This window comes from Adiantum capillus-veneris, chromosome 12 (assembly GCF_014529385.1).
Source record: "Adiantum capillus-veneris isolate H3 chromosome 12, ASM1452938v2, whole genome shotgun sequence".
Taxonomy (NCBI): domain Eukaryota; kingdom Viridiplantae; phylum Streptophyta; class Polypodiopsida; order Polypodiales; family Pteridaceae; genus Adiantum; species Adiantum capillus-veneris.
In genome coordinates, this window is record NC_140942.1 from 125760337 (window position 1) to 125780785 (window position 20449).

Sequence of the window (20449 nt, forward strand, 5' to 3'; positions counted from 1 at the left end):
TCTCTGGTGAGATAATGCAACAGACCAGATGGAGCGACACTACAGTCCTGTCGACAAGAGCCATTCAACACCCCAAAAGAATCCAACTGGGTCCATTGGTCCGATGAAGAGTCATGCATCCAGAGGTATGAATTTGCCACAAAAACTTTGTAGCAACCCCACGCGTGGTCAGCCCACATGGTGCAAGCTACAGTTCTGCGAAAACTCTTCCCTATCGATCTCTTCACTAAAGCTGAAACAGAAAAGGCCAGCTGCTGCTGCTCGAAGGCAAAAATTGGGTACTAAGGGGATTGGGTTTGAGGACCAATGATCTCTGTCAAAGATTGCCAAGCAGGAAGAGTGGTTTGAAGAAGATGTCTGAATGACCAAGCCAGGGCGATCAAAATCCGGATTCTGCATGACACAAGGAAGATGAAGTGGGGACGAAAGAGTTTGGTGCCACAACCGGCACACTGCGCGTGGGTGAAAGACATCCGTGAGTGGGAGGTGAGGCAGCACCATAGCGAAAAGGATCAGATCATGGGGAAGAGATACATCATCGGGTGGAATCTGCCCCAACTGGGCAGGAGGAGGTGGCTGCGTGTTTGGGTAGCCATTGAAACAGGTGCGCCTCTGGGTCTTGGCAGCCTCGATGAGATGGGGACCCAACACCCAGTTCTGGCTGGGTCCGAAGGTAGGGTTGTGCGCCAAATCCCGCAGAGCTGGCAAGAAGGGTTTCAGCTCAGGACCAGAGTTAATGCAGGAGGCCATGAGCGGGCTAGGGCAGAAGAGGAGGTCTCCCAAGGGGATGGGCTTGCCTCAGTATTGCAACCAGAGTTGTTGCAGGGCGGATGGATGCAGGAATCGTTTGGCCTTGACCTTAATCTCTGTGGAGAAGGTCCAGGTGATGCTCAAATCAGAACTAAACTATATGAGGGATGACATCAGGAAGGAAATGCATGCGAACGCTGAGAGCTACAGGAACTCCATGTATGGAGACATGATGAGAGAACTAAGGAGAGAGATCCGGGGGATACAGAATGAGGAAATTCAGATCGTGAAAACGAAATTACGAAACCTAATCAAGGCCGAAGTAAATGTAACAGAATGCGTTATGCAAAAGAAACTCGATGAGGCAGTAGCAAGTTTTGAAGCATGGAAAACAAATATGGAAAAGCACATGGGGGAAAAAGATGCACTAATCGAGGAGCTAAAAGGAGAACTTGCGGCTTGCAAATCCGCAACTAAGGAGAAGGGAGACGACCAACCTTCGGTGCTGAAGGAGCTCGAGAACATGAAGGATCAGATGAAAGCTCTACGGGAAGGAGAGGAACAGAAATCAAAAACGGCATCTTCATGGGCGGAACGTCTTGTTAAGACACAAGAAAAGGTTGATGAAGCAGAAAGAGGAGCTGAAACCACTATTACAGATTATCAGGAAAGATGAACAAGCAAGGTATATGTGGGTGAGAATGAGAGCCGAGACAGGTAGATTGCTATATATCGCTATATGCTACTTCCCTCCAAGTACATCAGTCTACTCCTCACCTAGAGAACAGTCCCCTTTCTCCATATTGAATAATGACATATGGGAGGTCTCTAGAGATGGAGACATCGTTCTCTTAGGAGACTTCAATGCCAGAACGGCCAACTCTCAAGCAGTATTCTATGATACTTCTGAGGAAATGCTCAGAGAAGTGGGTTTATCACAGGAGGGGCTTACTAGAAACTCACAGGATAAAGAACACATTGAATACGGGAGACATCTCATGGAAATGGAAACTACACATGGTTTGGCCATACTTAATGGTCTAGAGAATTTCCCTTTATCTGGGGGATTCACATGCTTCCCGCACAGGCATGGGGCCAGTACAGTGGATTATGTCATGACTTCACCAAGCTTTATTTCTAGTATCGAGGACTTTAAGGTGGGACCCAGACCGGTTGGGATTGCAGTGGATCATGCTCTCTTGACCTTATCAATCTCCTTCCAATACAATGCCTCTCAAGTACAAAGGAAGAAGACACACACAAGATATACTTTCACGCCAGAGACTGATTCAGTCTATGTGGAAAAGATCTATAATAGGATGTGGGCAGCCGAGCCAGTATATACTGTAGAGGAGATTACTTCTCAGCTAACAGAGATACTACATGGAGCAGCACAAGAGGCATACCCACATACTCAGCCTGATCAGAAGAGAGGATCTGGGAACATGCCTCAAAACAGTTGGTACGACGAGGAATGCAGAGAGACGAGAACCCAGGTCCAGAAAGAGCTTACACTTGGGATCATCACATATAAGCAGTCTCGGATTGCTCTTCGGCGTATAGTACGTCGCAAGAAAAGGGCATTTTTAGCCAAACTGGAGAAGGATTTATATCAGCACTTCTTGAGTCAGGACTCACATGAGGCCTGGCGTTTATTTCACAAGCACTCATCGCCTCCGACAATTACCTCTCCTGAGATTTGGGGTCAATATGTAACATCATTATATACGGTATCTGGACAGCCTCCATTACCAGATCCGCTAGAGCCATGCCCTACTACTAGTACTTTTTTTACTACGGAAATGGTGGAAAAAGCCATTGATAAGATGAAGACAAGAAGAGTATATGATCATGAGGGTTTAGTAGCAGAACATCTGATCCATGCAAGGGATCTACTTTCAGAAGTCCTTGCTCGTCTGTTTAATCGGGTATGTGTGAAGGATTACCTGAATCTTGGAAATTATCTACTATCGTACCTATTTTCAAGTCAGGGGATCCTATGATACCCGGGAACTACCGTACCATTATGGTGGGTCACACATTGACTCGACTGTACGCATCCATTCTGGAACAAAAATTGAGTAGATGGGCAGAGAATGAGGGCATAAGGGCAACAAGACAAGCTGGATTCAGGAGGGGTTATTCCACTTTAGATCATATTCTTATGCTCAGAGCCATTATTGAGGAAGGAAGAGCAAGCGGGAGAAGGATGTATTGTTGCTTTGTGGATTTTCGGAAAGCTTTTGACACAGTACCAAGGGCCAGATTGATGCGCAGAATGCAAGAGTTAGGGGTCCCCAAAGAGATTATCTGGGGGATCATGGCCTTATACGGGTCAGTAAACTGGTTATGTACATACTCCAGAAGGGGATTCCGACATTGTTCATTCCATTGTTGGAGTAAAGCAGGGATGCCCATTGTCCCCTACTTTATTTGGTATGTATATAGATGAGGTATCAGACTACATTGATAGAGAGGGTGACAGAGGTGCTCAACTTGCCGGGTCATGGATCCCTTTGTTGTTATATGCAGATGATATTGTATTGATAGCAGAATCACCAGATGGAATGCAGAGGCAGTTAGATGCATTACATAAATCGCGGAGGACAGCGGACTGTCGGTAAATTTGGGTAAAACCAAAGTTATGGTGTTTAACACTACTCCGCAGTGGGTTAGGAGATCGGCACCTACATTTGCATATGGCCAGGATACAGTAGAGTACACAGATGCATACACATACCTTGGTGTGGTATTTACAGGACCGAAATTTACTCTTAAGAAAGCAGCGGATGCTAGATTGTCCAGAGCCTTTGCGGCCTTGGGAGGGTTGGAGAGGATGTGTTCACAAGTGCAGTTTCAAGAACCACGAACAAAACTCTGACTCTTTGATACTGTGGTGGCTTCGGCTATGCTTTATTGGGTCCAGATTTGGGGACCATCTGTGGATCAGGATAATTGTAAGTCAATGGAGAGACCTTTGGTATCTATGATTTCCCGAATGATTAGAGCCAAGGCCTCCGTACCACACGCGATTACTCGAGCGGAACTAGCTACCCCTCCGATAGAAATTGAAGCTCTTACCAGATCAGTGTCCTTTATACATGGTTTATGGGATACAAATAATTGCCGATATACTAGATTGGCCCTCGAATCCTCTCGACAATTAGCAATGAAAGGAGATACATCATGCTGGTATGCGCAACTGTCCTCGTGGTTTTAGAGACACGGGTTCAGTATGGAAAGATTACCTCCCTTCCAATACTCTCTTGAGGCTCCATCACTGGCAATCACACGAACGGAGATTAATAAAATCATCCGCCAGGATCTTATACAGTTAGACACGAAGAGGACATGGGTAGACCCTACACAAGAATTGGGCACGCAGATGGCCGACTACAAAGAAAACTTCCTACAGCTATCTGAAGATGGTTTTGTGATTCGCCCGAGCTACATGGATACCCACCTGTCTCATGGTTTGAGATGTGCTATTGGTCAGATTCGAACATCCTCACACCAGCTGGAAATTGAATTTGGCAGATTGAGGGGAATCCCACCTGAGAGCAGAATTTGCAAGTTATGCGGAATGGAGCCGGAGACAGAATTACACTACATATGCCATTGCACCGTATACTATGAGATACGTGGGCGTTTCCATTGCCTATTCAAAGAAGGCTTTGGACCTCTAGATAGAGTCATGCAATACCAAGATCAAAGGTGCTTAGGCCTGTACCTACTGGAACTACATCGGCACAGGGATAATCTAATGAGAAGACAAAGAGCACTACAGCCTCAGAGGCAGATCACAGATTTCTTCGGATCGATAGAAGCAGGAATGGAAGGAGAAGCAAGAGGCCAGCAGCGAGCACAAAGGAGTACCCACATTCATACCAAAGGCACCCTCATTGACAGGGCGATTGAGCTTAGGAAATCGAGACGACCACGACCGAGATCGAGAAGCACACTTCACCGGAGGAGACTACAACAAAGGATTAGAAGCATTCTAGCCAGACACCCAGAATGCTCCTAAGAAGTCTATCTAATACTTTGTATTTAGTTTTTCGCATTTATTTTCACACTTTCACACTTTTCAGACATTGTAACAGATTCACCACTTTTGTATCAGTTTGGTCTCATAGGTCACCCTGGCCTTTTTGAAGACGTTAATATAACATTTCATTTCATTTCTCTCTCAAGCTGAAGGAGAAGTGGGCACTAGTATATATACACACATATATATGTGTGTATATATATACATATATATGATGTGTATGTATATACATATATATGTATATGTATATATATACACACACACACACACACACACACACACATATATATATATATATATATATATATATATATATATATATACACATATATACACACACACACACACACAGTGTGTGTGTCTACACACACACACACACACACACAAGTCAGCGGGAATGCCCTGCTCCAATGAATGCTTTCCAACCTCAAAGAGTTATTTTCATGTTCGGTGCGACCAGCCCATGTCAAATGTAAGGTGACCTTTTTCCAATCCGATATCAAAGCAGAGATGAGAGGACAGCTAGGAATATGTCCATCAAGTTTCCCAAACACAAACTCCCAAAGAGATTTTATGGCCAAATGAGGAGGTAACCACATGCTCACATAAGAAAGCAACCATCACCGTCCATGGTTGTTGCTGCTCAACGAGCGTGGGCAAAAGCGATGCTTTTCGAGCAAGAGCATGCCTGCGCAAATCCAAGATGTTAAGGCCACCAAAGCGCTTTGGACTGCAAATCTTGCCCATGGACATCAAGCGCAAACCACATTTGTTAGCCTTTGTATGCCATAAATGCGACAATATAGACGACTAAAGAGATGTAAGTCGGTGTTGCGGCCAAGGCAACAAGGGCAAATAAAACTGAACATATGCCATCATGATGCTCTGTACAATGCGGAGCTTGACATGTACTGGCCAAGTAGACAATTTCCAATATTGGAGTTTGATATTGAGACGATGCATAACCCATTCAATCTGCTGAGTGCCAGTAACATGCCAGCCAATAGGATATCCCAAATGTCGGGTAATTTCATGCGGAGGCACAATCTTTCCAGGCCACAAAAGCTGATGCCAAGCTTGTGCGTGAAGAGGCAAGAGATTAGACTTGTAGAAGTTAACTTTAAGACCAGTAGCAAGAGCAAACAAGTCCAGCTCATGCATAATTTCGCGCATGTCCTCTAGAGTATTCTTGGGCGTGAACAAGGAGTCATGTGCATAGGCCTGCCCAATGAAATCCTGGCCTGAAGGCAAATGTAATCCATGAAGGCGGCCTCGGGAGATCAAGTGATCCAAGTGTAAAAGCAGAGGGTGGGTAGCAATGGAAAATAACAAGGTACTAAGCGGGCAGCCTTGTCGAACTGAGCATCCAAGAGACCAAGAATCTGTCACTTCGCCTGCAAGGATCCCTGAGGTCGTATTACGAGCGTATAAAAAATACACAATGTGCGCTAATTTTGGGCCAAATCCGAGACACTGCGCAATATAATCCCAGTGGACAGTGTCAAAAGCCTTATATATGTCAACGTGCATCACAAGCACATCCTGTTGTGTATACTTAGCAAATTCCATACCCACAAGGATATTAGCCAAATTGTCCCTTATTTGGCGATGAGGGATAAATCCGTACTGCGCCTGATGAAGACCTGTAAAAAGATAATCTTTGATGCGAAGTACTATCATTTTGGCCAAAATCTTATAAATGATGGGCATAAGTGTAATAGGCCGCTAGTGGGAAAAATGCTCGCAGAGTTTACGTATAGGTAGCAATACAAGAAGACCCTCTTTCCAAGATTTTGGCAGATGCTGAGTGTCCCATGCTGCATTCATCATGAGAAGGAGAGGCTCCTTGAGAGAATCCCAGAACGAGATGAAGAATTCAACTGTGAGACCATCCCAGCCAGGTGAACGCCATCTACCAAGAGCAAGCAAGGCCAAGTGTAACTCATCTAGCGTGAATGGTGCTCTCAAGACAATTAGCAGCCTTTGGTGAAAGGATTGGCTGCACTCGAGATAACAATAATTGTTGCGCTCGGTGAGCCTCAGTAGAGGCGGAGGGAGCAGCAGCAAACACAGAATTGTAGTGAGAAACCATAGCATTAGCAAGCTCATGTTTCGTAGAAGTCCAAGAGCCTGAGAGGAGCATAACCCGCTTAATACTTTGGGTTTGTCTAGTATGATGCAGGTGTTTGAAGAATTGTTTAGAGGCACACCCTTTATCCATGAGAGCCCGTTTGTGAGTGCGAGTTTGCCATTTATCAATTTTGCGCTGATCATTCTGACCTAGGCACAGATGAGCCTTACAAAGAGCGGCCTCTTGTGAAGCCGACAAGGGTCTTGAGTCAGCCAACTCTTGAAGACTTTGGCAAACCAACTTTGCCTCATGAACATCCCCGTGCAGTTGGCGTATGTACTGCTTATCATAATCCCGGGTAACGCATTGGATACGTATGACAAAACGATACCATGCAGTATCCGGGTCATAATGCATCTGTTCACAGAGTGGAGGAATGACCTCATTAACCATATCTCGAAAGCGGTCATGAGAAAGATAAGCATTATTCATATGCAGTAGACACTTCCGAGGAAGAGGCTGATCATACGCTGGTGGGCCGAATTGCAAGGTCAAAATAATTGGAGCATGATCAGATAACATCTATGTATGATCAATTCTCATCTCACAGACAAAGTCATCATACTGTTGCGAATTCATTAAATACCAGCGGTCCAATCGTGCGCGGTAAGAAGTGCGCGCATTATGCTGAAAAGTGAAGCCCGAAACATCATGATGTAAACATGTCCACATATCTTCCATGTACATAGAAGCACTAAGATTATCCCAAGCTTGCCTCTCAGCTCGTAGCATATGAGAATGACCAGTAGTATTGTCAGAAATATTCGATGCATTATTGAAATCTCCACAAAGCAATGCATTCGAAGTCCACGAGTAAGAGTTAATATCTTGCCACAAGACAGCCCTATGCCCAGATGCCGTATGCGCTAAACGCCACCCACCTCATACACTTGATCATGCAACATACATTGTATCACCATCCATTGACCACCCGGATCATTGTAAGCAAGAACTGGCTGTAGTTCATGACGAACTAGCGTCAGAACACCCGAAAAACCAACCAAGTCAGCATAAGCTATCCAATAACCCGCAAAATAAGAGCATTGTCCGGCAAAATCGTGCTGATTATGTTCCTGTAAAACCACTACATCTGCCTTACATGTATGTATAAAGTGCCAGGTTAGCCTCCACTTGATGGGGTTGCATACGCCTCGCACATTATATGAGATGCATACTATACTGCTATTCATCACACCATATATGTACAAAGGGCAAAGAAAGTATCAGCTAGGTTGACATGCCCATGGACACGACTTCATTCATTCTGTGCAAAGGGGAAGTTAATGGCTTACTTGGCCCAGGATGCGGGTCCGGAGCCAGAAGCTTCACCTGTAACCACATCCTTATAGGAGCGAACTACTTCATCCCATGCTGCTGCCAAAGATTTATTGTCATTACAAGGGAGTTTGCATTGATCCACAATCTTGGCTACAGTACATAATTACGTGAAGAAGCCGGAGTTCGAAGCTTAAAAGTTTTCTACGGACCATCCATGCATCTGTGTTTATAGCTTTCCCTTTATCTTTCTCTTTTTGATATAGTGGCGATAGTCGTAGATTGCTTCCCCTTCCCTTTATCTGCTGATGAAGGTGATGTAGAAACCGCCGTTCCAAGAGATTTATGCATAGGCAGTAACTTTGCAAGCGGGATGGATTGCGAGGTTGAAACTGCTGAAGGAGGAGGTTGTAAATTCGGCTGAGGGCATTCGGACTGCATATGTCCGAACTTACCACAACGAAAGCATGAATTGGCAAATTCACCCCATTTCAGTTTAAAAGGTCGTTTGCCCACCAAGGGATCCCCTGGATTTACATAAATACCAGTAGGCGTGGGAATATCTGTATTCCATAAGATGCAAAAACGATTCGTATTTGCATCTAATTTCGGGGGACAAATGACCTTTCCAGCTGCGAGGCTAACAACGGGAGAAAATGGCGCTACGTTCGAGGAAAATCCTCCACCTCAACCCACACCAGGCATTTATGACGAATCAAACTCTGATAACCTCTGGTGAGGGCCCAAGGCAAAACATGAGTCATCTGGGTATTAAAAAACAAAGGGGACATTTCAAGAAGTGTATCTCTGGCTCAGAGTCCATCAACAAAGCTTCGTAGAATCCTCGCGCTCCAAAGTAAACACCTTTGACTGCTTCACGTTTGAGAAGAAAATCCACCCACTGTCCCACATTTTGAGCAGTAGACATCTTGCCGGGACAAAAAAGGATTAGTGCATTAAGAGCATATTGTGCGACAGGATCCATCAGCTCCTGCACGGGAATAAGCACTTCTTTATCAGGAGTCTGAGCATCCCAAGCTTTGCGAGCATAGTCAAAATCCTCACTCAAAACATTCTATGATGATGGACATGGCATCCTCCATAGACGTCTCCATCTCTTGCCAACGCTTGTAAGTGTAGATGTCTGCTTTCATGAGGCTGATCAAAACTAGAGGATTGCTACCCGCATCCTGGAAACCCTAATGGGCTACAGTCCAATGGCAAAGCCGCTTACGTGCTCGAAGCTTTCTGCAAGGCATTGCCTCGCGAGAAGTGAGAAGCTTTCTGCAAGGCTTTGGGCTTGCTTCCCTTTGTGGATTGATCATGTCCTTAGGGCATGACACTTCCGTCTACAGTATGTGCCAGCTCTCGTTCAGTGCATCACTCTTAGGAGGGATTTGCTACCATATATGTGGTAGTGATTGTGTGAACACACTTAAGACCGCCGGGGCATTTTTTCCCTCACTAGGAGGTTTTTTCCCCCGTGCATTGTACGCCCATCATTCTAGGGCTAACTCATCTTTCTGTTGTGCACTAAGCAATATACTCCTTGTTGTGTGTCTTGAGCTTCTTCCTCTCTCCAGGCTGTGTGTGCATTCTTGCAACCCTAATTCCAACAAATGGGAGATTAGATCTAAGTACTACTTGGCTGAAAGTGGCTCATTTTTAAACTGGTTTGCAGATCTACGAGATTGATTTGATTTGGGCTTCTCTTAGCTACTTCTAGGCCTCTTGTGACGAGCTTTAGGTCTAGGGTTTCTGCGTCTCAATCAGACTCTCAATTGACTCTTGTCTAGCCTCTCTCTCTCTCTCTCTCTCTCTCTCTCTCTCTCTCTCTCTCTCTCTCTCTCTCTCTCTCTCTCTCTCTCTCTCTCTCTCTCTCTAGCACGGTGGACTGTTATGGCTCAGCCCAGATTTATACCATCTATCAAGGATTTTATAGTTGGGCGTGAGGCCTATTGAGATAGCAGTAGATCACGCCCTCCTCACATTTACAGTTTCATTCCAGTTTACTATAGCTCTATTGGCCTAGACATCTATGCATACTCCATACACTTTTACATTGGAGATTCACACTATCTATATGGATAGTATTTACGGACGCCTGGCCACAGAGGGGCCGGAATGCCCATTGGAGGAGCTTACCCAGATATTGACATAGACTTTACATGATGTAGGAGTAGAGGCATACCTGCACAACCAACCCAGACACAAATGATGTTCTGGGACCATGCCCCATAACAATTGGTATGATGAGGATTATAGAGAAACGAGAGCTACACTTCAGAGAGGTGCTTCCTGGGAGCCATTACTCATAGATAGTCACGGATAGTCTTCCGGCGCCTAGTGCGACGGAAGAAGAGGACTCATCTTGCTTCGTTAGAGGAGGAGTTGTACAAGCTATTATTGAGCAAGGACTCGGACGGGGCATGGAGATTTTTCATGAGCATTCCCCTCCACCGGCTATCACATCAACCGAGATTTGGGACGCATATGCAACATCTCTTTACACAGTTCCAAGACAGCAGTCTCTACCCGACTCTTCGGAGCCATGCCCATAGCAACTTTCTTTATAGCTGAGATGGTAAAGAAAGCCATTGACAAGATGAGGACTAGGAGAGCACATGATGATGATGATGGATTGATGGAGAAGCTTTTCATACATGCTTGCAAAGCTTCTTGCACTAATGTTCAAGCGAGCCATGTGTGAGGGTTTTCCAGATACTTGGAGTATGTCTAGTATAGAGATATGCTTGCAAAGCTTCTTGCACTAATGTTCAAGTGAGCCATGTGTGAGCTTTTCTGGATACTTGGAGTATGTCTAGTATTCTGCCTATCTTCAAGGCAGGAGACCCCATGATACCGGGGAATTACCGTACTATCATGATTGGCACACTCTAGCGAGGTTGTATGGATCCATTCTTGAGGAGTAGTTGAGTAGATGGGCAAAGGGAGTAGGCATTCGGGCATCAAGCTAGGCAAGTTTCAGGAGGAGGGGTGTCACCAGGAGGGGTATATTTCATGTTGCCTTCTTTAAATATGTACTACATATTTTTCTTTTAAAATTTTTTTTACTTGTTTTTCCCTAAACCCTTGAAAAGGGAGGTGGGCATTGCATTGCCTGTGTGAAACGGCTACGGCTGAACGGGTTTCTCACATCGGGAATCTAGGTTGGTCAGTCTCTGGGACTAGTCGGGCTAGTTAGCACTGAATTCTGATGAGTATAAAGGCCCGTGTGCGCCAAAATGGAATTTGGGCCACTCGAAAAGTCGCTTACAACTTTATAAGTTGGTGGGTACTAGGAAATTAAACCAAAGGTGCAAATTGGACACATGGCAGTAGAAGAGCAGCTTGCCAACCAACTCGCACACTCAAGACTCTCATCCCAAGAGGGGCACCCAAAAATGAGAGAGGAGGCTGATTTTTGTCATTGTGAACTATAGTGTGTGTGAATAGTGGGTGCAGGTGATCACAACTTTAATGGAAAGCTTGCTTTCTCCCTTGTCTCATGTAGTGCGACGATTTGCTCTCGCGCATCTCTCTCTTCCCTTTGCACATATGGTAATGCCCCACTAGTTGGGCTTCTCAGTTGACCATGTACAGTTCTGGGGGTTTTATGCGCGCTTGCCAAAGCAAAAGCCTCTTGAATATGTACCAGATTAGCTAATTGCTAATTCCCCACAAGTACGCACTGTTCCATCGCAAAGGATTGCAAAAACGGAGAATTTTTTGAGGTGAAAACTGGTCCAATTCAAAGGGGACTGTCCTATTGCGTGCGGGAGCTCTTGGGACATGCGTAGACGTGTTTGCTCTGCTCAAAACGATCCAAACAGAGAATTACAGCCTGCTGTGTTTTTCTACAGGTTCAGGATTTCTCACCTAAACTATAAATTAGCACCAAGGGAGCCTCGGGATGTGTATACACGGTTTTGGGCACCCGACAATGGCAAAAGAGAGAATTACAACACACTGAAACTGACCTGCACCTCACCAGAAAGCTTCCAATACGCAAAGGAAAGTGTCCTAGAGGTGTACTTTTGACCTATAGGGGTTTTGACACTGTTATGTTACCGAAATCAGGTTGGAAACCTGCAATTTCAGCCCTTGACAGGTTTGCCACAGGGTGTTGGTCTTCGTGTGCGCAGTGACGATCTAGTCGTTGGACGCAGTGACGATCTAGTCGTTGGACGCTTTTGTGTTCTTTTTTTCTCAATGCTCTGTGTAAAATTAACAGGTAATTGAATTAGTACTGCCCTCTACTCTGTAGAGGCCGGTTATATGGTTCCATCAATGGGATAGCCACTTTTTCTTCAAAAAGTGCAGTGTTAATTGTTGTGGGTGAAAGCAACATAGAGCTTGTCAATATGGGAGAGAAGAGAGACCAAGTACTTGAAGAGGGATCTTCCTCACATGGCACAAAGAGAGTTTCTTCAACTCTTCAAGAAGAGGACATGTTGTTCAAAGCTCAACTGCATAGCTGCATGGAAATGTTTCAGCAGTTGGCCAACAATCCAAGGATGCAGGAGTTCTTATAGGCTCCTACACAAGATTTACATGCTACGACACAGGGTTTTCAGGCTCCGACACGAGGCATGACTGAGCTGTTGCGAGATTTCCCATGCTCAGAGGTTTCATGATGCTCGAGGGAAAGCCCATGTGATTAAGCAATTGGCGGTGTCCATTGATCCCAAGCAATTTTCTTTACCTGGACAAGAACCGTTTATGAATGGTCAAGGGAGTAACAAACAGGCTATGCGTTAGACCCTTCCGTTACCTACTTTATACCTTGGTTATTTTGGATGTGGTTTAGTGTTTCAAGCTATGGTTGGACCTTCCATAGGTTATATGCCAAGAAATGTGTTTGCGACAGTGCAACCAAGCATGGTTAATCCTATGTATGGGACCATGGGTGTCCAACCAGGTTTTCAGGGTCCCTATGGTTAATTTTGAATGCCTGGAATACAATTTTGTATGGCTGGTTTTTCGCAGCCACAGGTAAAACAATTTCGCTTCAGGTAATACTGTCGAATCACTTTTGGTAGTTTGCAATAAAACCACTCAATCAAGTCTTTCAACAAGGAAAATGGCAAAAAGGTATCCCAAAACCTCTGACAACAGTCAACGAAAGTGTCTTCCTTTGTCATTCTCAGATGATGCCAAGCCGTGATAACATCTTTTTCATCTTCTTCCGTGAACCAACTTGAAGTGAAAATTCTCTTGAAGTTTATTCATTTCTTAGGTGTTTCTCTATGCAACAACAACATAGACCACCATGTTTAGGCGTTACCTTTCAGATAAGACGACACCCTTTGTATCTTGGAGGCTTTTGAGAAATGTCCTCCCGAAATGGAGTTGTCAAGTTGTTGTATGAATGCATGGGCTCAATGGGTGTCCTTGTAGCTTGAAAATGTATCAAACTTAATTGCTTGACCCCCATCCTTGAACTCCTTTGTCTTCTTTCTCTTTTTCTCATTGTCTGGACTATCAGAGAGGATGATGCTGCCTCCTTTGAACTGCTAGATTGCTGTTTGTGCTTTGTAGACTTTTTCTTGGATTTGCTTTTCTTGGTATTTCTTTGCTTCTTCCGATTTTCTCATCCTCGCTGGAACTAGTGGGAGAGGAATTGTCCGAGTTTTCTGAAGACAAAGAAGAATCTGGGTCATCCTCGAGACGAACACGCTTCTTGGATCTACTAGCCATCTCGAAAGTCGATTTCCGGCCCAAATAACGGGGGTAATCCGTTAATTTTCTTTTCTTCCGAGAGTGCTTTATGAGTTTCCTCAACTGGTTTGTCTTCTTTTCAAGAGCTTTGTCAAGCTATTCTTGCGAGTACAATTTCTGCTTTTTTGCACTTGGTTTTGCTTTCTGCTTTATTGCTGACTTCAGAGATGCATGAACGGCCTCTTGCCATTGTGAGCAAACCTCGTCAAGGAATGATTCTTCAAGTGATTCAAATACTTCAGGTTCTCAAGGACTTTATCAATCTTTTTACACACATTTCAATCGTAGTTGACGTCTTGGTCGAGATTCCTTGTTGAAAATTTACATGGTCTCCTGAATCATCGGAAGGAGCCTTGTTTCTGTTTGAATCTCCATTGGTTTCTTCTATTCCCCTGTTGGGATTTGGGTTTTCTTCATCTCTCTGTAGACGAGTAATCGGAGGGATGTAGTCTATGTCAGATTCACTGCTAGAACCCACGTGTGCTGTAGAAAGGATTGGATACTCTGTAGAAGAAAAATCGTCTCAGCTCTGATACCACTATTACAGGCTTGGATACTCCAAGCGAGAAATCAATAGCAGCAATCCACAAAAACTGCAAATAACTGAATTTAGAGAGAGAGAGAGAGAGAGAGAGAGAGAGAGAGAGAGAGAGAGAGAGAGAGAGAGAGAGAGAGAGAGTTCTGTCCTTAGATGCACTGGCCCCAAAGACTTGCACCCCTTATGGTATTTCTTTATTATTGCTTCACAAAGGTACAACTGCCCAGGGTCTAGCTGATTGAGACTTTGCATCTAGATGCTCTGAGAAGACTGGTCCTCAAGGCCCTTATAAAGAGTACAATGGATGGTCCAAAAGCTCCTCCAAAAGAATTGACCCTAAAAGCATTTGCTCCCAAAAGAATGCACAGAAACTGCAAGTCTCAGCCAACGCAAAACACAAAAATGTGTATAGTAGTGCAATTTTTGATCTGCCATACAGTGCCACGCCAACAACAAATTTGTAAATCTTCATTTTTCTAGGGTTAGGGCCCCATGGCCAACCATTTAAGTTGGTCTAGGTTAGAGTTTTCAAAAGCTAACCCTTTGGTCTTCTTGGCCAATCCTTTAAGTTGGGCATTTATGTCACAAACTTGTGAAGGTTTGCTGTAAAAGGTGTTGATGGAGTGTCACAAGCCTCCTCTTGTTTGGGATGGGGGCATAGAGGTGACACTCAAGGGACCTCTTCAATGAGGAACAACTAAAGAATGGCGGGGTGCTTTTGGTGATGGGGTCTATGGGATGAAGTCTACCATCTGTATCCTAAGTTCTTTACTCCGATCTCATCACTTGAGTGGCGGAAGGAGGAGTTTCAGAAATCCTATTTCTTTTTCGAAGGGAGGAATATTCATCTTCCAACTGAACATCGAGATGATAGATACCTCTCCTAGTAGTATTCATGGTTGCAATACCTAGATCAAAGCCTGGATATGGGAAGAAGATGATGGGGTTGGATATGGTGAAACGAAAGGTGCCTCATAGAATTGAGCAGCAGGAAATTTGAAATTTGGGCCAAAAGAGAAAACCAGTGCTTTTGGAGGGAGAATTTTTCTCGTATATGAGCTCAAGACAACAAGTTGTTTTGTGGCGTGAGATATCTTCTTATCCACGGCTTTCCAATGCACTACTTTGTGGTGATTTTAACAATGCGCCGGCTTCATCTGATAACACCACAAGACATTCGCACATGCTAAGCATAGAATTGCAGGCCTAGAAAAATCTCGTTGCATGTACACGGATGTTGGACTTGTGGACCCTCTTGCATCCTAATGTTTCGGGGTATACATTTCAACACAATGCTTTTTCTGCATATCGTGCAAGATCAAATCGATGATATGTCCTCGGTATGCAACAATTTGATGAGTTTGTATGTGAAATGAGCGTAGACCATTCTTTACTTTTATTTTTATCATGCTCCTATTGTGATGCTGCTGCACTTATGATCAGCCTCTTTCTAAGAAACGTCTGTCGCACATCAACAATGCATATCTTTTTGCACGAAGCATTTCTATGATGTTATTCCCCCTTTGGTTGCCCTCTTCATCCTGATGTTGCCTGAATTCGCTTTGTTGTGCGTGTGCAGAGTGTAATTCAGGACTATGGAAAGCATTACATTTTTCAATTGTGTGGTGATGTTGAGGACACCAAGCATGTGTATCAACAGCTCTAACTCTTAGCTGACACACGTTTGTTGCCGAAAAGTGAATCCACGACCTTTTGTTGGCTCGGGTTTGTCCGCAGCATAATGATATAATGATAAACGAAAATTGGATAAATGGTAGACTTGTGCTCAACATCGAGCATTTGTGGACAAGGGATGTGCCTCAAAGCAGTTTTTTAAGCACTTGTATCATTCAAGGGCCTCTCAAACTATTAAGCGGGTTATGTTCCGACCAGGAGCTTGGACAGTCTCAAAGCGTGAGCTTGTAGATGCCACGGTGTCTCATTTTAAGACTGTTTTTGCCACTCCCCCCGCGGCATTCGTTGAAGTTATTGTGCACACCAACTTTTGTTATCTACAGTGCATTAACTTGTCTTGCCTCAGGATGCTTTGGCCATGGAGGTGGATATTACAGAGAATGAATTGCACTCAACATTGCTTGCTCTTGGAAGATGTCGTTTCCCTGGTTGGGATGGGCTCACTGTGGAACTTTTTATCTCTTTCCTGGGAGCCTCTGAAAGAACCTTTACTTTATATGACGAACACCGCGTGGGCAAAACAGGATTTGCCAATGTCTTATAAAGACGGTTTGTTGAAGTTGCTGCCTAAACAAGCGCTTTGTGAACAGCTCTCGCATTGGTCTCTTATGTTGGTTATATATAAAATCTTGGCTAAAATCATTGTGAATTGTATCAAGGAACCTTTTATGGTTGGTATCCATTCCGCGTAGTATGGCTTCATTCCTCGTCGCCACATTTTGGGATAATCTGGCTAATGTATTAATTGGAATGGAATATGCCCAGTATACCCAAGAGGATGTTCTCGCAATGCAGGTAGGCATTGAAAGGCTTTCGATATGGTTCAATGGGATTTCATTGCCGCTACAATGCGGGCCCTTTTTTTTGGTCCAAAGATGGTCAATGTCGTATACTTGTATGCTCGCAATACATCTTCAGGCCTCCTTGATGAAGAACTGACAGAACCTTGGTCTCTTGGATGCTCTGTCAGACAGGGTTGCCCGCTTAGCGCCTTGTTGTATGCCATTGCTACTCGGGTGAAAGCATGTTAACGTGACACGCTTTTTGTGCTAGTTAGCATTTTCAAATTAGCATATCTTAAATATTTGGGCGTTTGGTAAATTTTTTACAAATAATATCAAAATTTGTCATAGGTTGTAAGTTTGGATTCCTTGTTTCAAGAGCTTTCTATTGATATATCATACGTCATATATTTTGGAGACGTAGCTCATGTTATTGTACTAGTTAGTATATGTCAAAATTGTGCTAGTTAGCATTGTCCGAGACAACAAATTCAGTGACATGTTAACATGCTTCTATCCACTCACCCTTTGTTATTGTATTTGGATCACTTGACTTCGCTCTCGCAGGCATTGGATACATTTGGCTTGGCAGCAGGCCTTAAGGTTAATTTTTAGAAATCTGAACTCTTGCTCTTGCTGTTTGTGACTGGCATCATCTTTTGTGGCCTGGCGAGATTCTCGATCCGCATGTGGTGGTCAGTCAATTAGGATATCCTATCGGCTGGCAGATAACTAATACACAACAAATCGATTGGGTCATGCAACGATTGAATGTCAAATTGCACTATTGGAAGCTGTCAACATGGCCACTACATGTTCGACTTTGTATTGTGCAAAGTATCATGATGGCATATGTTCAATTTTACTTGCCGTTGTAGCACTGGCCTCGCTCCCGCCTCTCATTGCTTATGTCTAGTATTGTATCTCACTTGTGGCGCACCAGTTCTCATAAGAAAGGCCTCTGTTTACCAGTTCTCATAAGAAAGGCCTCCGTTTGTTAGCAATGGAGAAACTTTGCACTCCATCACTTGCCTCTTAAGAAGCGTTTTTTTTTCTCTGGCGTTGTTTGCTGGGAGTTCTTCCAGTTGGAACTTTCCTTGCGGCGCGTCGCATTAGCTCCTCTCATTGCGTCCGTTGCTCCGCTGTTGATGCGATTGTCAGACATCTGCTTTGGGAGTGTCGTTGCTCCAAGGCTTTCCTTCGCCACGTTTATGCTTGTATGCACCTTCGATTTCCCTCAGCAGTTTTCCACAAATGATTCTGGCCTTTTGGCATTCTTCCGACTTCCCTCCAACACTTTGCCATCTTCTTCGCATGGGTCAGATTTTGGTCGCTATGGTATTTGTGGCACCGTCGCAATCTCCGCATGTTTCATCGGCATGATGCAGATCCTTGTCCATCGTTCAAGATTTCGTTGAGGCAATCCTTACATTTTGCCTCTGACATTGGGGACATATCCCTGGAAATCTTGCAACTCTTCTATGTTCACTTTTAGCGCTTTCGCATCGCAGAACACTTTTGTGTTCTTCCCTTTGTATCTGATTTTTTTGGTGGGTTTTCCTCGCTTTGAGGTTTCCCACAGGTAAATTAATCAAAACAGATTTACTAAGAGAGAGAGAGAGAGAGAGAGAGAGAGAGAGAGAGAGATGCCTTTCAGGTTGCCCCTGCAGAACTAGAGGCAGTTCTTTTGTCCCATCCAAGTATCATCGATGCTGCAGTTATCCCGTATGTTTCCAAATAATTCTCAGTTACACTACTGCAATTGATTATGTTTTCTTGTGGATTTGATGATTCTGAACAATTATCAATGCAATCATGTTAAAGTCTGTGTTTGCTTGTAGGTTCCCCGATAACAAAGCAGGGCAAATCCCAATGGCCTTTGTTGTCAAAGACCCTCATCATGCACTCAAAGAAGCTGAGGTTTTGAAGTTTGTGGCAGAACAGGTTAGCTGAAAGCGCCTTTTTCTTTTCAAGATCCCAAGGGGGATCTAGAGTAGTCTTGGATCTTCATATCGGCAATAAGGGAAAAAACATAAAAGGTTTAATGAGTGTGAAATTTGTATCAAATGGCTTTGCAGGTAGCTCCATACAAGAAAGTCCGTAGAGTCGTTTTTGTTGGAAGTATTCCAAAGTCTGCATCAGGAAAGATTCTGAGGCGAGAGCTTGCATCAGCTGCAATGTCCAAACTGTAAAGCATTTTCATGATATGTGCAATCTAATTAGGTTTGAATCCTCGACGGGCGTGCTAGATTAGTAACATGCATGGCTCGAAATCACCTGAAGCTGGATAAAACAGTGAAGCAAGCAATATTATAATGACCTTATTAAAATACACATTATCCTTTTTTTTACAGTTATAGTCTCTTATGTATCAATGATGGCTAAATCACAAAAGAAGCCATCCTTATATAAGTATTATTGTGTTATATGGTCGTATCATTACTGATAAACTTGCAATAAGCAAAGCAAGAATGGAACTTCAGCTTGCTGATGGGCATGTTGACCAATTGTCAGGACTGCTAAAAAGTTTCGAATAATTACAATGTTGTAAGGAGTCTTGTAATTGCATAGTTGTTGAGAGAGCCTCCTATGACACTCCATAGGGTTTTTATACTGACTATGATGGCTTAAGTTGTTGTGACGCTATAACCGCTTGTACTCAAACTTTAACACTACCAAAAGAAAGTACTGAATGAGATGTGGCCATCCTGACATGACATCTTGTAAGAACCAACGTCAGATTGGCCATGTAGCATTTTTATTTCTTGTATATCTTGTCTCAAGAAGCATTTATTGAGGAGTCCTTTTGCAGTTGAACTATCTTGAGTATACACTTATGGTGTTGCTTAATATTCAAGGGGACTTTCCATTGTGTGGTTATGCCATTGTGTGCTAGTGGAGGGACAAGTTTGAGGGTCAGGGTTTTACAGGTTCAGGGCAGCGTTTCCCACAAGCCAGCTTCGAGCACCATGGGGGGTTTTGCCAAATACCTTACAAGGGAGTCTAGAACTCTAGATTCCCAAATCCTAGGGTTGTGTGTGCACACTCTTTCTAGTACTTTCTATGGGATGTTTGACACTTGTGTGGAAAGCTGATTTGATTGCTGGAGTTGTCTTTTGCTGCCCCAACCCTTGCTGCCTTGGAGTATGAGAGTATGATGGACTGAAATAGAGTGCAAATAATTTCAACTAATCACAATGGTACAATCGAGTAACATTGAATGCAAATGAACTGAGTTTACCCAATCACATGCAATTGTAGGAAATGGAGGGACAAGTGAATGCAATTGAGGCTCGATGACCACACTTGGATGTAAATATTACAGTCAAAAAGCAATTGGAGCACAAATGAGTACACAAGTCCAACTTGATTGCACTGAAAGTTTACCCAATCACATGCAATTGTAGGAAATGAAGGGACAAGTGAGTGCAATTGAGGCTCGATGACCACACTTGGATGTAAATATTACAATCAAAGTGCAATTGGAGCACTAATGAGTACACAAGTCC

The 20449-nt window shown here is 43.9% G+C and overlaps 1 protein-coding gene across 1 annotated transcript in view; it reads left to right on the forward strand.

Moving 5' to 3' along the window:
* Positions 1–19560, forward strand: part of LOC147446476 (beta-phenylalanine coenzyme A ligase-like) — a 75942-nt gene extending 56382 nt beyond the window's left edge. The window contains exons 4-6 of the mRNA XM_086525686.1: positions 18598–18665; positions 18782–18884; positions 19019–19560. Coding sequence (XP_086381812.1) covers positions 18598–18665; positions 18782–18884; positions 19019–19132 — 285 coding nt within the window. The 3' untranslated portion in view covers positions 19133–19560. The remainder of the gene's footprint in view (positions 1–18597; positions 18666–18781; positions 18885–19018) is intronic.
* The last annotated feature ends 889 nt before the right edge of the window (positions 19561–20449 follow it).